Source organism: Falco peregrinus, chromosome 5 (genome assembly GCF_023634155.1).
Source record: "Falco peregrinus isolate bFalPer1 chromosome 5, bFalPer1.pri, whole genome shotgun sequence".
Taxonomy (NCBI): Eukaryota; Metazoa; Chordata; class Aves; order Falconiformes; family Falconidae; genus Falco; species Falco peregrinus.
Genome location: NC_073725.1, coordinates 97,969,910 through 97,989,543, shown reverse-complemented (window position 1 = coordinate 97,989,543; position 19,634 = coordinate 97,969,910). Strand labels below are relative to the sequence as shown.

The 19,634-nt window shown below is 39.1% G+C and overlaps 1 protein-coding gene across 5 annotated transcripts in view; it reads left to right on the top strand.

Moving 5' to 3' along the window:
• The window catches only part of SLC25A26 (solute carrier family 25 member 26), an 88,896-nt gene that overhangs the window by 15,322 nt on the left and 53,940 nt on the right, over nucleotides 1–19,634 (top strand). For 4 of the 5 annotated variants that reach the window (XM_055803711.1, XM_055803708.1, XM_055803707.1 and 1 more), the window contains 2 exons: nucleotides 4,955–5,059; nucleotides 6,522–6,569. The exons of the other annotated variant lie outside the window; for it this stretch is intronic. In XM_055803711.1, the coding sequence (XP_055659686.1) occupies nucleotides 4,955–5,059; nucleotides 6,522–6,569 (153 nt within the window). The remainder of the gene's footprint in view (nucleotides 1–4,954; nucleotides 5,060–6,521; nucleotides 6,570–19,634) is intronic. 5 annotated transcript variants of the gene reach the window in all.

The window sequence follows — 19,634 nt, the reverse complement described above, 5'->3', positions numbered from 1 at the left end:
CTAAAGGGTTTAAAGCTGCAACACAGAATTTTCTGGAGCTTGCTACGTGCTTCTGTACCCAATTTTCAAAACAGGCTTAGCTATGCAAGTTGGAGATTTGCTCAGTGTCACTGAGTGGAGGTTCCTAAATCACCAGCCACTAATGTATTCCAGAACAGTTTCTGTCCTCAGATGACTCTTCTCCTGCCTTGTAGCAGAATGGCTGGCTAATTACTGAGTGGAAAAAAATTGGTCTTGATCCTCACCGAAGCCCAGGCTAGTGCAGAGCATAGATCAGCTTGTTAGCCAGGAGCACATCAGGTACCAGCATCTTAACAGAATGGGCTTTTAGTCTTTGCCCTGCAGTAGCCTGTCTTAAGAGTGTAGGTAATATCTGTCTCTTATTAAAGATAAGAAGTACTCAGAGTGTATGATTGTGGCAGCTTTTAAGAGTGTGAGTCAGGTCATCAGCTGTGCAAGGTGCATGCCAGGCTGCATAAAGAAATGCTTTCTCAAGTGTTCTCCTTAGAGGTACAGAGCTGCTAATGGTGTTGTACCAGCTGTGTCCCTGGTTCTGAGAACAACCTGCCACGCATCAACGCAATTTAAATACCCAGCATAAGCCCCTAATAGCAGCAGTAACACCTGCTCTGTCCTCTTCCAAACGTTTCTGGATACACCTCATGCGCAGATCATGCCTGCAAGGTTGGTGGTCTAACTGTAGTATAGATGCCTAAAAACAAATGCACGTTACCTTTGATTCTCTAATAAATCCTACAAAACCATTCGTGTAGAAAATGGTTAACCTGGAGCACAAAGGATGGAAGCAAAAGGCTGTTAATTTAAATGGAATATGTTAATATTTGGGTAATAACGTAGCTCTGAAGACCAGGAGGAGTTCTGATCTTTTCTAAAGATGTTGTTGTATTTGGCTTTGCCTAAAGAACAGAACATACTGGGTAGAGGAGCATAGACCTGCTAGTGAGCTAAAAATGATGTCATGGTGGTTTGCAAGGAAGTGCTTACTACAGAACTTGCAGTGGCAATGCAGTGGGTTTTGTCTAGTCCAACCAGCTGCTTCAGATTCTTTGTCACGTTAACCATGAGATCATTAAAAAAAATAAAAATCTCCTTTTGATAGGGAATTTTCTTCAGCCGTTTTCACAGGAGGCTGTTTGCTGCTGGTTTCCCTGAATGAGGTGTGTGTGTCTTGCAGCTTTTAAAGTTCCCTGGCTATTGAATCATCAAGGCCTGGATGACCTACTTGCACCGAACCCTCTTGTAAGCGGGGCTATACCCTCTTTGTTAGTTTTTATTGTGTGTCCTGTGTTATTGTCTACAGAAAAATGCTCGGTAGCCTTGTGCTGAAGAATTAGATGAGTACTGCCTCGTTCTGAACAGCTGCTCCAGCTTTAAGTAGGATTGGTGCCTATACCGAAGTTAGTGCTTTAAGATAAGGTGTTTCCAGTAAACTTAGTGAAGCCATTCAAAAGGCTTCGTGCAGGTTCCTGGTGCTATTTGCAGCCGATCTTGTTAACTACAGCCACATAGGAACTGCTTTCAGATACACTGAAACAAGCTGTTTAAATCGGTATATATAAAGAGGCTTTGTGTTGACTTCAAGGCACTTTTGAGACTTTAATTGCACTGGTCATTCTTCATGATCAGCCGAGAAGACACTGGTCAGAGCTACCAGGATAAGCCTGGGTCCGACATGAATCTGACCAGGAGATGGCAGCATTGATGCATGGAAGGAGTACCCGAAACTTTTCCCTGAACTCGCAAAGGAAAAAAATAACCTTCATCTAATTGGAAGATGCACTGTCTTAGGAATACATAGATAATGTTAACAAAATAGTCCTATTTTTAGTTTTGTCCCTAACTGGCTAATGTAAGTCAGTAAATGAAAAATGTAGTTAGGTTTGTGTCTAAATATTGGAGTCACCCTTTGACCTGGTAATGATTTAAGACAAGGATTTTGAAATTCAGTACTCTTTTGTACAGAAGTGGTTGTAGTATTAAAAGGCTAGAAAGGTAATAGATGCTAATGTCATTTCTGGATGCCTGCTCTGTAAACTAATAATAGCTTTGCTTGTAGCTGTATAACTGGGTTTTGTTAAAGCTTAAATCTAAAATCCTTGAGCCTTTTGTTTTCAGCGTTATTCTTCCTGCCCTTATGTATGCATGTGCATTGACATGGGGGAAAGTCTGAAAACTGGACAATTGTATTACCTGACCTGGTAAATAAGGTAGGAGCTTACAGGGTAGCACTCATTTTTCCCCTGAACTTATTCTGTAAGGTCTTGGTTCTGTCTTTCTGTTCCCATCAAAAGGTGGGAATAACTCCTGGCTCCAGAGCTTGTCTGGAAAAATTAGCATGGCCCCTATCAACTGTGTGCGTGTGCTGTTGTCTGATGCCTTGATGTTGGCCAAGGTAGCTGAGGGCCCACTGCTGTACCCTTTCCATGTCTGCCTATGCGGAGGTTTGACAGAGAGCTGATTTGACATAGGGTCATCCCCCAAACCAGTAGGATGCACGAGGAATGGCCTGAGTTTTGCAGGTTGTATTGTGCTCTTCTGTGGCAAGCCACAGGCTACATCTCTGTGAACAGCCAAGAGATTAAAAAGCAATTTCTTCCTGGGATCTAGGTGATTTGGGAGGTGAATGAGTTCCTACCATGCGAGGTTGCATTATTGTCTGACTTCCGCATCTGTTTATCTAGTAGCCGATGCAGGTAAAAGCATATATGTGAACAGTTACTGCAGAGCAGTCACACAATTATGCCTTTCATCCTTGCTCTTGCAATTTGCTTATAGGTTTCAGATGTCTGAAAATTTAAGTATGAGTTCTCTTGGTTCATTATTATCATACTGGTGCTGCTTGAACCTGTTTAGCCAAGAAAGCAAATTGTGGAGATGTGCATTGTGTTCTTTCAACTTTGGCAGCATTACCTGGAAGGTGCTGCAGTGATTGAGATCTAAGTGTAATAGATTGGAGATTTTTCTGCATCCATCTGTCCCAGGTTGTTACTCTTTTTCAACCTTGTAGGCGAGTAAGACTACATGTGAATTTAATCTTGCATACTTTACTTCAGAGACCTGTGTTTGACATCAAAAGACTACTCAGATTGTTATTGATAGTAAGGTACACATGTAGGAACAAATAAGGTAACACATTGTAAGTTCAGGTGCACAGCACAAATGTCACCGTTAAGTCTGATGTTGGCAGCTGTAGCTTATGGCTTTTTTAGTACCAGAAGTGCCCTATGGAGCCAATCTGACAGCGCAGCCCGGGTGACACAAGCCTTTATTTCCTTTCATAACAGCACAATGTAATCACTGTTTTTGTTCTTGTGCAGCCACAGATTCCCTTGTAAGTGCAAATTCAAATGGGAGAAACATCAAAGTTAATTTGAAATGAAATGCACCCCAAGTAGTCCGGGGGAAATGGAGACATTACTTTGTAGCCACCCTTCTCCTGCCAAAACTGCAGCACCCCAGATGTCAGGAAGCCACGCTGCGCTCTTTGTCTGGTTTTGATTGACTGGATTGTTTTCATCCGAGCCTTTTTAAAGCTTTCCTCCTGCCTCCATATTTTTAAGGAATAAAAAGCTAATATAAGGACATGGAGTGTTATGAAGCACATGGAGTGTTATGAAGCATGAAGTTCTATAAATATTTATGCTGAACTATCAAAAAACTTGACAGTTCTTATTTTCTTGACAGATTGGGGTCACTTGTTATTTTTGACCCTGAGAATTGAAGAGCACATGGAGTTAGATCTGTTTGTAATGACTTTTGGATATTGTTGTCTGGTAAACTTGTAGGAATGTAACAGGATAGCAGGCTTTTTCTTGGTCTCTGAGAAAATGGAACTTAAACCTTGTACTGTTACCCACAAATGACTACTTGAGTTACTGTCTCTCTGCCGTCTGGCAGTGAATTCCTGAACTAACTTTGGTGCCTGCCTTTGAGCTAGCAGCTTGGTTTGCCACTTCAGATGGACAGCTGTCACTTAGGTTGCTTTTGACTTGAAGTACTCGGTGATCACCCATACATCTAGGAACCACAGTGTGTTCCCCAGCCCAGCACAGTGTGGGATTGAGGAAGGCTAAACATCTGGCAAAGGCCCAGGGTGTCTCTGGTGTTTGGCCACCAGTCCCAGGACTGCTTTAAGTATCCCTGGGGCCAGCTGAAGACAAACTCTTCTTGAAAGTTTAAGTGCTGATAAACAGGCATTTTGTAGAGAGATGAGAAGCTTGTAATTCTCTGACACTTCGGGATCCTCCGTTCCTCAAAATTATGTACCCATGAGCTTAACTCCTACCTAAAGCCAGGTCTGGCTTATTCAGAAAAGCTGGAGCTTTGTGGTGGCAGCCACATTATTATATCCAGCTGCAGGGGCCTTTCTTGCCTAATAAATTCATTGTGTAGGAAAGAATCAATCTGATGCTTCACCTTGAATGGAGTCCAGCGTGTTTCTATGTAAACCTTGAATATATCATTTGCATCTAAAGCTAACGGGAGTGTTTCTTGCGGTCAGTCACTAGAGGGCTCAAAGGAACTACCTAGGGAAGAAGTCTGTTGTTCTTCAACTCCTGAATCTCTAGTTTAGATCTGTGAAAGGGGTGGCAGGGGTGTGTGTATGGAATTTCTAAGGCTGCCAAAAGACAAGATGGCTTCAAAATTTTAGCTTCATCAGTGATATTCCCCACCCAAATGTACTTCTGGTTTGGAAGTTAAAAATTTCAAGGGTATTTCCATTTTTCTGTTTGTACAATTTTATGTTCAGAAAGTACGTAGCTCTCGATGCAAATCCATAAGCTGCTCATAAACAGCTCTTAAGTCAAACTCATTTAATTACAAAAAATATTTCCTCATTTCTCTGTCCTTGGAACAATCTCTAAATGTGTCCACTATATGAAGAGCAAGGCAGCAAAAGGAACTGCTCTCTCCATGTCTGGTTCTCTTGCAGGTTGCGTGCCTCATACGGGTGCCATCTGAGGTCATCAAGCAAAGGGCCCAGGTTTCTCCTTCCTCTAGTACCCTCCAGATTCTCTACCGTACCTTGTATCATGAGGTGAGTTCAGAGCACAATGTCAAATAAGTTGCTTCATTCTTCCTTCTCAGTGCCATACATGTCCAGAAGCATTCCTACAGCTTTATTCTGGATCTTTCTGTGGTTCTCTAGTGCTCTCCCAGAACTTTCCCATCTATTCTTCTGTTGTTAAAAGCAATTGGCGTGTTATGTTTAAGGAAACCAAACCTCTACCTCCCTCATGTGAATGCATTTACATACACACTTCAAACAACTCTTTTTGTTCCCCTTTTTATAAGGGGTACCTACATTTCAAAAAAAAAAGTAAGTAGGGTGTGGAATTTAGCTTTCCAGTTTCCAAAGCTCTGCTTGTATGTATGTAAGCAGTCTTTGTCTGGGACAACAGAACATTGGGTCTCTGTATATAGAGTTTGCTGAATGGTTTCCAGTTTTTGAAGCAGGCTTTGTAGAGGATGTCCTAAAGATACCATTTTGGAGAGGGTATGTAGGAGCTCTGGAAATGAGTGCTCATCCAGTATTGGTAACTTTTGAAAAATAAAGGCTTCTGTCATCTTTTCAGTAGTTACACTCTTCCTTCCTGTAAAAACCTGTTCAGGGCTGTTTTTACTGAGTCTCACAAGGGGTGTTTTTCAAATTGTGTTCCATAAAAGAAACTGGCTCCAGAAAACGCTGTGGGGAAAAATATTATACACACTTCCATGTGTAAAAGCCAGGAAAACGGAAATAATAAATATGACCTTTAAATGATCCACTTGATTTTTATTTGCTTGTAAATGAAAACTATTGTGATAACCCTGCACAAGAGGGTTGCTGGAACTTCTTTCTGTGACCTGGTCATTTTGCTCTAAAAGCTGATGCTCTCAAAACAGTATGGTTTTGCCCTTCTTTGTAACTGGCCACAGAACTATAAGACTTGCCAAACACTTGAATAAACTGTCCTGTAAGATAATAAACATAATTTTATATACACTTAACATTCAAAACAATTTATTTTATATCAGCTGGTTTAAAATATGAAATATTTGTCTTGATAAAAGCTCTGAATCAAGGCTAAGAAGGTGGGCATAGGAAGCTGTCATTCTTTGGTTCATTTTATGCAGACTATTTAAACAGAAGAGTAGTAGTTTCAAAATACTTATGGGATAGTGGATACTTCTAGAGCAAAATATTGGGCAAGTAGAGGTTGAAGTAATGTGTTTCTGTGCCTTCTTGCCCTTCTAATTTTAACTGTAAGGTATATTATCTTCTCTATAAATGATTATTCTGAACAGTGGTTAAATGATCTTTGAAATAAACATAAAATCCTCTGGCATTGTAAACCATGGAATATAGTATGCAATGTTATAATCAATATAGTCAATTTGCAAGAAGTTCATGTCTGACATTCAGTAAGGTTGTAATGCTTGCCTTGTAATCACTGATACATTGTGGTCTTTGGCAAACTAATTCACTGTAGCTGATGCTTTCTTTTGTTGGTTTACAGGGTATTGAAGGACTTTATCGGGGTTATAAAAGCACAGTATTAAGAGAGGTAAAAAACTTTTCTTTTTTTTTTTAATTGATTCCTTTGCTTCAGTTTGTTTTCTAACAAGTGAAAGTAGTGCAATTGAGATAAATTGCTCTAACCGTAAATTCTTAAGCCCTAATGTATTTCATTCTAGATAAGTTACTAGTCTGTAATTTAAATAAAATACTGATAATGTGCACTAAGAAAACCTGTGTTAAATGCAAAAAATCATCTACCATGCTGTCTCTCTGTTCTGTTGCTGCTAATTGTAAAAGGATGGAAATGTATATGTTAACATGATGAAAACCAGAAAATGAAGTACTGGAAACTTCCCCAAGTCTTATGATTGCATCATGTGAAGTATGTGTATGCCAGCAATGGTGAACTGGTGGCATCAGGCCAAGTTTGGCATAGACAGATTTAGGCTTTCTTTAAATATATTCATCAGCAGATGCCGAGAGATTATCAGTCTTCTGTATATAGGGAGGATTGTGCTTGTTGGGTTTTTTTTAAACGTGTGAAAGAAATGCATTTAGTTATCCAGTCTATAGATGTGATATGGCATTACTTAACTCTAAATCAGAAGTACATCACTGTTGGGGAAAAAAATGGAGCTAAAAATATTTTGGCCTGCTTGGCAGAAAATAGTTCATAAAGTAAAATCTCTTCGTAAATGTACTGTGAATTACAGTATTGGTGTCATGTAATTGTTTCACGTGCTGTGTGAACTGAAGGCAGATTATAAAAGAGGTAGAAAACCATACTGATGAACGCCCACTCTAAAAGCGTTTCAGAATCGGATCCCAAGAGGTTGTGTTTTGACAAAGCAGAAGTTGCACCATGAGTACCTCAAATCAAGAGATGAGGCTTGATTCCTATGAAATCATAACAGCTATTGCCCAGGAAGGGTTCTCTACTTACCCACACATACCACATTGAACACAGTTTGTCAGCTTATATTACTTAACTGAGTAAACCAGGTTTGGATCTTTGGTTCATTATTTTTTTAAACACAGGATCAGATCTATTGGCTGTGTTGCCATTGATAGTAAAGCCAGTTGCAGAGGCTTTTTAAGCCTTCATTCAATAGCTCTGCTTTTAAAAGCCTTTATTTTAAAAACTGTTTTAAAGGCAGTTATGTTAGCCAGCTCTTGTTACAATTATGGAATAAAGATGGGTAATAAATAAGAAATACCAAAATAAGAAATACCAAATGTAGTGTTCCTAAACGTGTTGACAAATGATAATGCATTGCAGTCTATTTTAGCAGTTTTGAGTGCTTAAAAATTAGTTACTCGTGCAAAGACAGCACCTGCTTTTCTGAAATGTAACCTCCACCATAGATAGCTTCGTCCTATACTTATTTTCTGGCTCACTAAACACGTTATTCACTCAGTTTTCATTTGGAGGCAGGCAAAAAAGGCCAACGAATCATTTTGATTTCTCTGAGGGGTTCTGAATAAATGAATAAATTTAGATCCCATTGAATACAGATTTTGCATACTAACAGGTAGATAAAACACATGGTTACTACTGGGTGTTATTCCCCTTAAAATTTGTTTTGACATATGTCAGGATGGTAATTAATTTGCAGACCATATTCATGGCATAGCGTGTGACCCTGCTGAGATAACTTTGTTTACTCAAAATGGCAGCACTTTGTTGGAAATTTAATGGGGGTCTTCTCCATTATGTATATTCATAAAAGATCCTTCAGGACTGATTTCAGTTGAAGTATTGCTTTTTGGGAGAATCTGTCCAATAGAATGAGAAATAAATGATTACCAAATGAAATGTGCTTTCTCTTCAAAATGAAACAAATCATAAGTGATGTTTAAGAAAAAATATAAGTCTTTGAATTTAACACTGTTAAGACCATTGCATTTTTCTGACACAAATACTGTAATGCAATGTCCACTTGAGTAAGAACAGCATATTGAACCTTCAGCTGGAACTGTTGTAAGCCTGACATTTAATCTCTGTATTTTCCCTTCTATTTGAGTATACTTTTTCCTTTAAGAAAAGTCTTTGTTTTCAGATAAAAATCTATGTTAATTCATTATTGCACACATCCAGGTAGCTGCATAGTATGTATAGACTGATACTTAATTCCAGCTGACTTCTGTATTTACCGAGTTTGTTTACATGCTTTGGTTCTTTACTTACACAAAACTCTTTGTTTAGTTACAGTGGAGTGGGTTTTTTGGATAGAGGGCTTCAGTCCATGATTTTTAATTTAAAATAGAATAATTGGAAGAGGCTGGTAATATTGATGCTTTTTTTTTTAAAAGGAAGGTTAATTTTAGTTGTTGCATCAGGCTAAAATTCTGTGTAATACACAAAGCGGATTTCAGTGCTTGGACAGAGATCTGCTTGTGACTTGCTTGGACTTCAGTGAAAATGAGTCTGTTTGTAAATGGAGTACAATGTTGAAACCTTATCTTTTTACTATAGCATAGTAGATCTTTTCAAGACAGCCTTATTCCGCTCCATGTAATTTGCATTAGCTGCTGTGCTGCTTCTGTTCTGGTGTTCTGGTGCAAGGTAGTTGTTTCATCCTTCATTTTTTATTTTCACTTTTTCACTTATTCCCTTTATCTTCTCATCAGAATACTTTCTGTACAGATGAATATTGTAAGAGAAAGAAGATGGCTAAATATGTAATGCTTTTGGAAATAACTTCAAGTGAACCTCAGTGCTTGGAAATTTTGGCTATGACTCTTTCATCTACCTCCGTTTTGGTGCCTCTTCTCTCACTTGTATCTCCATTACATTTTTGGTCTTTACATCTATCTTTGATGTAGTTACACTGAACTAATCCTAAAATTGAAAGGGAAGTGAGGTACAGTGCCTCATTCTGTTGGCAGTAGTAGCCTGAAAGAGACATCCGTGCTCCAAGAGGAAAGCTTTTGTGCAAAAGCACAAAGTGGGAGTATGGCTATTAGGTTGCTGAATGAGACTTTGAGTAAATGGCAGAAATCGGAGGCTGTGAAACGATGTGGAATTCCCATGATGTCATTTCCAAAGCAAATCCAAGTGAGAATTGTCCTTTCCTATGGTTGTAGTGTACCAGTGTGCATCGGTGTGGAAACTGGATCATTGTACTAAGAACAGTCAATGAGCAGGTAAATTTATTCATGTTTTCCACAACACACACAAGTTCATTTGTAAAATCTCCAGCCATCTTATAACAAGGCAGGAGCAGACTATAAATCTGCTGTAAATCCTCTAGAATTTCTTAATGGGAATGTAGTTCTGCTGCTGAGATCTTATATAAGCAAATGGAGCCAGATTTTTAATTCCTGCATAATTCATTTTATTAACTATGACCAAGTAGAACATCTGTTAAAATTCCATAATGTTCAGTTCATGGGAAAAAGAGAGAAACCCCTGAGTTCCTGTTGGAGCTTTTCCATTTCCATTAATGTTACAGGAGTCTAGCAGATGTCTTAAAGGACATTATGAATGAGAGGACAACACAAAAGAAAATGAAGTGCCTGTTCAGTTTCCCCGTGTACAATAGCTTGTTGTACAACGAGTTACTTCACCCTCTGTGTGTCTGCGTGCAGGTTGCAGCTTCGCACAAGCAGTGCCATGGTTAACTGTAGTGTCTCTTCTGTTCTGAGTTGCCATAGATTGGAAGAACTGAGTGAGTTTTCTGTGTATTTTTAGTTTAATTTATCACTTAAAAATTCTGCAGATGGACTGGGCCCTAGCCCAGAAGTAGATTCAAAAGGAGCTAAAATTAATATGAAACTCTTCCTTAAAGACAAAGGGTATGGAGGATGACTGGATCCTTACACAGGTGTCTTGAAAGGGAGCTTAGAATCGTTTTCAAATGTCAGTCCTTGCGGTGCAGGTAGCCCTGAGTGGGCTTGTCCTTTGTGGTGCCTCACAGGCTTTCCTGAGAAAATGCAGATTATCCACTTGTGGTGGCCTCCATTCCTCAGGACTCATCTCAGAACTCTAAATTTGAAAGAAAACTACTGATAAATCTGAACCCACACTTTTACAGCATCCTATTGATCTTACTTCCAGTGAGATAGCCTAGTCATTGCTTTTGGGAGTCCTTGGTTTTTAAGTTAGTACAGTTGCGGGTTGGGTTGGTTTTTTTGTGTTTGCTTTTTTTCCTTCACTGTATGCAAGTCAAAGCCCTAAGTGGATAAAGGCAGCTACTGCTGTCTTGGGAGGAAGAGAACACTCCATGCTACATTAATTTTGGGGAGGAGAAGAACAGCTAATTCAGAGTATGCTGTTGCATTAATGAGTGGCAGCAGTGTGACAAACAGGGCACAAATTCAGGCTCTTCTCAATCTCAGAAAGCCAAGAACTAATGTCTCCAGAGGAGGAGGTACTGTTTGTTGTATGTATGCTGCAGAGCTAGTGTACTGTTATAATGAGTGTATCAAAAGGGATGTGGAGGATACACAATACCACCTATGCAGATGAAGAAGGAGCTAGCAGAAAGATCAACAAAAAAACCCCTTCTTAAATGACTTACTACCTGGGAGAGAGGGAATCTAAAGCAACTAGCAGTAAAATGGGCCTTAAAGGCACACCTGCTGCATTTTCCTAAATTTGAAGGGTCTGTGAACAAAGGATGCCGAGAAGGGTTTGTATAAAAATGTGAAACCCAGCTGAGCTATGTTGACCCTGCAACTGGGGGAGGGAGGGGATCTCTGAGGGCTGAGCTTGATAGGAACAGTCTGCAAACAGGGAGCCTAGTTTGTTTATTCACTAGAGGTAGTTTTGCATGCTTTTCTTTTGTTAGGACATCTTTATATAAATATCCTGTTCTCCTAGCTGTTAGAGTTTTTTTTAAGTTTATCTCTGTTGCTGTAGGACAGAAAGAATGTTATTAATACATTCTTTTACTTGCACAATTAAAACTTTGATCTTCTGTCATTCTCTGTATATTACAGAGCAGATGTCGATAGAAGTAGGCAAACAGGATGCTATCTTAATGCAATATTTGGAAAAACAAACATCCTCCTTAATGAAATGTGTAGTATCTGTCTTTTGTTACCTTCTGGAAAACTGAGCTGGCTTTATTTTATTTTGTGATTCTAGATAGATTATGTTTAACCAGAAATTTGCCAGGCAGGATCTGTAACACCTGTTTTTTACTTTTACTGAGCACCCAGCATTTCTTTGGCTTCAGTGTTTCCATATAGGAAGAACAACAACAGTCTCATCAAAGGGATAGAAACTGTAATATGGATTAACTAGTTAGTCCCTGCCATGTGGAAAATTATGCGGAAGTTATGTGACATGATTAATGGGAGAAATAAGTCCCTCTTTTCCCCTCCCCTTAACATTACTCTGTCTTGGAAAGCCGATCACTTGAGTTGTGTCAGCTCTTGTATCACTTCTACACTTGAATCCTTCTAGATACCTATATTCAAGGGATTACCATTTTGAAAGGTATATAAAGGTTAAAGATAACTCTTGTGCAGTAAGAGCAGGAGACAAGTCCATGCTCTTGGGTAAGGGCTCAGACACATCCTAGCTTGTGACCTGGAACACTGGTAACTGGACAAAAAAGGAATAACTGTTCTTTGCTGTTGTAGGTTAGGCTCGTTACCTTTTCCCTGCAAATGCTGGAATAGCACTTGGAAGTGAAAATGAAGATCTCAAAAAGCACTTACAAATTACTTATACAGACCACAAAATAACCCTGTTTTTTCTACTTTACCAGTTGTGGGAAATAGGTTTTGTGACTGAATTGTCTGAATGGTAAATAAACTGGCCGGGATGGATAGAGACCTATAGAGATCTAAAGCAAATTCCTTGTTGAAGTTTCAGGGGGGGTGATGTCTTCTCTCTCCACCTCCTGTCAAGCATGTGCAATGATCTCAGATTTTCCAGTTGAGAATGCTCCCTCTCTCAGGCTAGATGCAGTATCCGTATATACTGGTTAGAGGCAGAAGAAGCCACCCTTGCTGCTGTTGATTTGCAGTTTACCAGTGGAGCATACAATTATTGCATCTGTCTGACATCAGTGGATATTTTCAGATGAAAAGAATTTCGTACATGCAGAGTGTTTCTGTATTTTGAAAACTACAGTGTTGCATTTAGGGTCTTTGAACAGAAAAAATGCTTTGAAAACTATATGCGCTAAAAACAGCTTATGTGACTTGATAATGCACATTCTTTCCAAATGAATGTGTATGCAAGCAGAGTCATGCAGGAAGCATACTGTGCCGCATGCTTGAAATAGAGATACTATTTCCATACGTTCTCTAAGCAGCTTACTTAAGAATTTTTGCAAGTGATGTTTTCTGCAGCATTCACAGCGTAGGAATGTGTTTTGTGGGTCAGTAGCAACACTGTGGGCAAGAACAAGTTGAGAAGAAGAAAATGTCTAACTTTGTTCTGGTTTTCAACATGCTGTGATGTTTCTTGTTGGTTGGGGTTTTTTTGTTGTGCTTTTTTTAAAAATTTTTATACAACTTAAGAACTATTTTCTTTACATTGGTTGCTTTTATTTTTTACATGTTTCACAGTAGTTTGAAGAGCATACTCCACATGCTATCTCCAGTGGAGAATGTGAATTTTCCCCCCTCTGTTTCCCCACCTGAATAAAACTACCTGTGATAAAGGATCAGAAAGTGGTTGCAAATCCCTGATGAAGGAGAACACACAGAAAGCGTCCCTTTCCCTGATGAGAAGGTGGGACTGTAACAAGAAGGAGGACAAGCACCAAGAGACAGAGTCCTCATGAAAGGAGAAACGGCTTAAAATAGTAGAAGTAGTAAGTAGCAAATAAAAGTGATTACAGGTGGTAGTTTTAAAAAACCCAACAAGCTATCTGATAGTGCCATTGGATGAGTAACATCTTTAAAGCTTTCCAGAGTAAACTAAGGATATTAGGGTTAATGGCATAACTTTGAATCTTCAGTCATTGAAGTCTCTAGCATGACACTGAAGTCAAGGGAAACCACTACATGTCTAATGAGATTAGACAGTTGTGCCTACTTCTGTAAAATTTGGCTGGCCTTAACACTTGTGACTGTTTAAAAGCCAAAAAGAAAGAATCAAACAATTTGTGGAATTTTTGGCTGAGTGGTGGCTTTTAGTTTTAATTCCATAGCTCCGTTCCGCTATGGGCAACTGTATTTTGTCTGTCTAAATTCTTTCTGTAGTTCTCAGTGGGAGATGAGATTTCCTGTTTTACTAGGTTTTAGAGTAATCCTGCCAGTGGCTAAAGGGTTGCTGGACTGTGTCTGGGGAAGACCACGTTTCTTTCATGGGTGAAACGATTTCTGTATGTCTGTGCTGAAGTGGGTAATTCTCTAACCCTAAAAAGACACGTGCGTGCTGTATCTGTTTATATAAAATCTGGGCAAAACAACATATGGATGCATATAATTGTAAATATGGTATTGTTTTTGATAATACCTTGTCTCAAGGGTCTTGGACTCTCTGAAGCAACTAGTCCTATAAATGTGTGATCTGTCTGGAACAACAAGCAATTTAGCAATTTTCTAAAAGTACAGGACTTTCTTTCAAGGATGAAATTCTTGCCTGAAGTAGACCAAAACATGATTTTTACAGTGGAAGGCTTCCACCAGCAGAATCACGCTGCTGTCAGTATTAATAGCAATTAACTGGTTTTCATACTTGGGCTGCTGTTACCTAGATTGTCTATATCTGCTAAAACCCAGAAGCATGGTGAAAAGAATCAGCAATCCAAGATCAAAAGCTTTTTCCCAAAATTCCTTGTATAATGTTATCTCAACCAGCAGTTCTGCTTTAAGACAAAGAGCCGAGTGTCTGCTCTGGTCAAGAGAAGATGCACTTCAGGACCCGAGGGCACAGTGGGAGTTCTGGGCAGGGCTGGCATGGACCAGGAGCCTGGGCTGTCTGCTTTCTGCTTGCCCTTGAACCTGGCAGTGACCGAGAGCCTTTAGCACTTGTGAGTCTCCAGGCACTAATGGAGCGGTGGCTGTCATCTTGCTTTCTCTTTTGTCAGAAAGATGGTGTTTTCAGAAAGACAATGTTTTCGTGTTCTGTAGCTTAGGTGAAATAGTTCGGCAAGGGAGGTCTGAAGACATTGACACATGAGATCTAGTGATTTGTTTGAGAGAATCCCCTCCCTTCTGTGGTGGGGTTAGCACCTCTGTAGCTTGGAGCAGCAGGAAGCAGTGGGCTTTGAGCCGGCGTTCGAAGGAGGGCCTGATGGATGCTAGCTTCTTCTGGTTCTGGTACAGGGGAAGGAACCTCTAGCAGTGGGGTGAGGCAGGCGGTTGGGGAAAATCTCTTAAATCATCCCAGCGCTGATTGCAAGAATGTGTCATCTGTACTCTCAATATGAAAATTCAGGTCTGTGTGTATCCATAATAACGTGCCTGCTGGTGGTGCTGGTTTTGGTGGGAGCCTAAACACTCGAATTAATTTCTCTGCGGATCATTGGAGACAGTAGTGAGCATGTAGGAGAGGGGAAACTGATTTTAGTCTAAGCTGCTGCTGAAACCATGCCTTCATTTGACCATAAATAATTCCACTCGATCCTGACAGGCCACTAGATTTTTAAATATTTACTTTTATATATTTATTTATTAGATATATAATACTTTCTCTGTTACTTGTTTACATTACATGTAATGTTTATGTATAAATATTAGGCATCTACTGAGAAATAGGAAACTGAAAAGTTGAATCTGTAACCCAAAGGTTATTGTGAAGGTGTGAAAAGAAACCAGATTTGCAGCAGAGAGCTTATGTAATTTATCATAGTTATGATAATGTTTGGAAGCATGGCCAGTGGGGCACTTGTGAGAGTCCGCTACAAGAACCGTTCTTCCAAATGCTTAATATAGATCATACTTCAATTTTTTTGAAAGACTGTCTTGTTATTATCTTGCAGGAAACAGGAGTTAATTCCACTGTTTTGAGTGTAGGAAGTGACCCAAAAAAAAGAAAATACTGAAAGTCATACCTAGCTTCACAATACTTTGTGGGTCAGCTTTGGCTAGTTTTAGGGGACGGAATGATAAAACGACTCTTTTTAGCTTGTTTAAAGGTGAATATTGGGAGTGCACTAGCATTCAATCCTTATAGTAAACATTTTTGCTAATTAAGGGAAAATAAGTCAATTCAGGGCATGGGATCTCTTGCTTCTGTTTAAAAAAAAAAAAAAAGAAAAGAAAAGCGGGAGCACAGTGACTTTTCTCGTTTCCTCCTTGCTCTGGGTGTATTGCCTCTGTGCTACAAGCTGTCAGAGACACCAGAGGGCACACGCTGCCTGCACTTGCTGCAGTGTCAGCCCAAGGAAATGCCTGTCGCAGGGGACCCAGTCTTAGCATGACCTGTGGATCTTGGAATTGACTTTGCTTTAATCCTGCCTCTCAACCCAGTTGCAAAGGAAACATAAAATTTGAAATGTTATTAATTTTATTTGACTCTGGGGACTAGTCCCATTGAATTTCCTGGGACTAACTTGTGTGAGTAAATGGAGTGAGATTTCGTTTGGGAGTGATTTTTATGGATTCCTATTTTTTAACTTTGACTAGGTTTTCATTTGATATGAATTGATTGTATAAGGTCTATAGGTCTGTAGTCTTGCCCAGTGGAATAATGTCTATGTGATCATAAAGAAGAGAAAGGAGGTTGTATGATCGTGACACATTACACTGTCCACGCTGAGACTTTATAGGTTATGTAGTAAGCTATTTTAAATTTTATTTTAGCACCAGTTTTTGCCAAGATTCTGCATTTCTTTAGCTTCTCTGTTTTTAAGACAAATACAATAAGCTTTATAATATTTGGGATAATGCCCACATAATGTGCACCTTAATTTGAGAATCCCTTGTCACTTTGTAGTTGGAAATGCATGTGGGGGATAGAACAGGAGACGGGTGGTAACGTGATTTTCATTATTTTTATAGAAATGGAGGCAAAGCAGGCCTGGTGTGTATACTGCAGATGGAAATGGTGTTATTAAACGAGGCTCTTATCTCGCTTTTATTTTTCTGTTAATTTTATAGAAGCCAATAAAGTATAAGCTCTGCAAATTTTCTTTTTATGCCAGTTGAATATGTGAAAACTGTGTTCTTGCTTTTCAAAGCCAGCAGGTCTAGCTACAATGAAGTAGAGCTTGGCCTGAATGTTTTGGCATCACACTGCAGATGCAGCAATGCTTGGGTCACTCTGCCAGATCTGGCTATCCAAGGCTTGAATCTTTCCCAGGTAAAGGCTGCTAGTGATGCACAACACATGACATGGGTGAATTTCTGTCATGAGTAAACTAGGCATCTCAAGAACACCCCCCACCCCCCCCAAAGAGAGAGTGAAACATAAGAAACATAAGCCAGGATACCACCCCTGCCTTCCCATGGGAGAACAGCCAGTACGTTGTATTCTGTGTTTGCATTTGACGTTGTACAGTCTTTTGATGTAAAAGAGCAGAGCAAATAAAGAAGTATCCATGCATATCAAAATAAATAATATGCTCGTACCTTAGCAGAAAGTTATCAGCTTCGTTCTTGTTTTTGCTGATACAAAATCCTGAAGGTCAAGAAAACATTTTAGGAGTTGTGTGAAATACAAGACCATAAGGCACTTTAACTGTGAATCTTGTTTCTTTAATGCCAATTAAAGCAAAATTTGGCCCAGTGTTAATTTTGCCACTGGCTACATACCTCACAAGTTTTGGATGGATGTTTTTTTCCACTTTTTCTCCAGCCCTCCCAGCATTTTGCCTTCTGGCCTGTACAGCTGTGCTGCTAGTATACTTTCTATTTCTGGAAATGACCCATGTGGTTAGGTCAGTTTGTTTTAGCCTTGCTCCTTGTTGCTGAAGTAGAATAGCACATTTCCCCTAACTGCATGAAAGCTAGGGTAGACAATCTTGATAAATATGATTAATAGGCCTCTCTGCTTTGCTCTGCAGCTGAAGACTTCCTGAGATTCTGTGTCAGCTGTGCTACAGCTCCCCAAACCAACCTTTGCATAGAAAGTATGCCACAGGTTCAGTTATGTTGTTGAAGATATTTTTATTCACAGCTTTTGCTATAGGAAAGTCTTTGCAATTGAAATATGGTAATAATAGCCTGAAGAGGTAGTATTGGCAGGAAAAACAACTTATAAATATGGGTGAGTGTGGATTTTTTCCCCTCTGTTACCTAGAAGTTTGTTGGTTATGTTTCTTGTGACTGAAGTTAAATCTGGAGTTTAGTGAGGTGTTTAATTCCTCCTCTGATCAGCAGGATAGTAACTATGATAGGATATAGTAGCAAGTGTAGTAGCTTTGAGTCAATTATAACTTGTTGGTACATGGACTGTATTTGTAGGTTACTGTTCTTTTTTACTGACTTAATGTGACTTAAATTCATAGTACTTGACAGAAAATACCTTTTGTGGTGTTACTTTTGTCAGAAGGGTGAACAAATGAGTATCATATTATCTTGCTGAAAAATGTTATCTAGAGACTCCAGTGGTTACATGACTACTTCAGAAATGGAAAGAAAGAATATAGGGGAAAAAATACTCACATTGATGTGAGTGATAATAAAATAAAATGTGTGATTGGCATCAAGGAACATTCAGCTCGTACCTCTCTGTTAATTAGCAGACACTCAAATTTGTGAGGGTACTTTGTGATTTGTCCTTAAAATTCAGAGGCCAGACTTCTTCTGCCCTGCATGTGGGAATTGCTGGCTGCAGCACAGGCTGAATCCATCTAGTTTTCCTGGTGACTGCTATGCAATTGGAATTGCAGGGGCACATCAGCATTCTCAATAATTGAGTACAAGTCTTAATAGCAAATAATCCTCTTGAAGCTGTTCCCCCCCCCCCCCCCCCCCCTCCACTGCAATCAAAGGAGAGCTTTGTTAAGGCATTAACTAACAAATTAGCTGCTAAATGCAGGTAATAACCTATTTCCCATAGATTGCTTTTTAATTATAGCCTAAGCTGTGTGATTCCTGAAATCACTTCTTTGGCAAACCAATGTTTGTGTTCTTTTCCAACCACTGTAACTAATTGGCAAAAAAGTAATTTTTAAAGTCTTTACTGATACCAGAACACACTTTGCTTATATATTCCTGACTGCAGAAATACCTTATCAGTGTTTCTTTTCACTGTTATTAGTATTTTAAATTAAATGTGCAAGGCTATGCTGTGAAATTGTTTTTAGTTTTACTTCCATGTACAATATGTCATCATTAGATTTTTAGATAGCATAGATATTTTTCCACTTAACTGCTTCCTATGAGGGAGGAGGAATTAACCACTTTATTTTTATATGTATTGGTTAATGCAAACTATTTATTTTTCTAATCTGTGTCACAGCAACCATTTAGAAAACTAAATTATGTCTGGGTTTTGGCAGGAGGGTGTCTTTTTTTTTTTCTTTCCTTTTTTTTTTTTTTTTCTATATTCATTGCTTGTCCTCCCCAGATTTCAGTAAAGGCTGCATGTCTTCCAATATATCATTCCACTTCCCTTCAAACCTGACTTTTTTATAAGGGAGCACAGCCATCAAAATTGGCAAGCGTTAAGCTTGATAATTAGTTCAATATAGTGACCAATTCTGTGAATTATGAGTTCAAAGCAACATATGGACATGGATGAAATCAGATTTTGGCATTTCTCACTTAGATTGTTTCAGGACACTGCTGGAGCTTCTTTGATCTGTAAATAACAACTGCAGTTCAGTGCCTTACTTAAAATACATCAAACGCATTCATGACTTTTGCTTTTACATGTAGACCTCACTTCTAGTTACAGTTTTGAATCAGATTAATGAAGCTATTCATGTTTTGAGATTTCATAAAGAAAGCAACCAAAGATAGCTCTTTTCATTCTTCGTGTTTTAAGAGAAGCAGCTAACATTTCTCTGTCTTAATGTGCAGCCCAGACACATCAACAGATGCTTTGTGAAGTCAAAAGCGGCCATCTCCTGTACTGCAGATCCTCTACAACCTGATGGCAATGGATGTCTTCCTTTATTCTTTATAAAACAGTAATAAAAAGGTTTATTTTCACTGCACCGTGTAGTAGCTTACTTCAGTAACTCTTTTTCCCTGCTGTAGCCTGCACATAGCAACCTTCTTCCTAGTTCTGAACTTTGCAGTGGTTTGAACT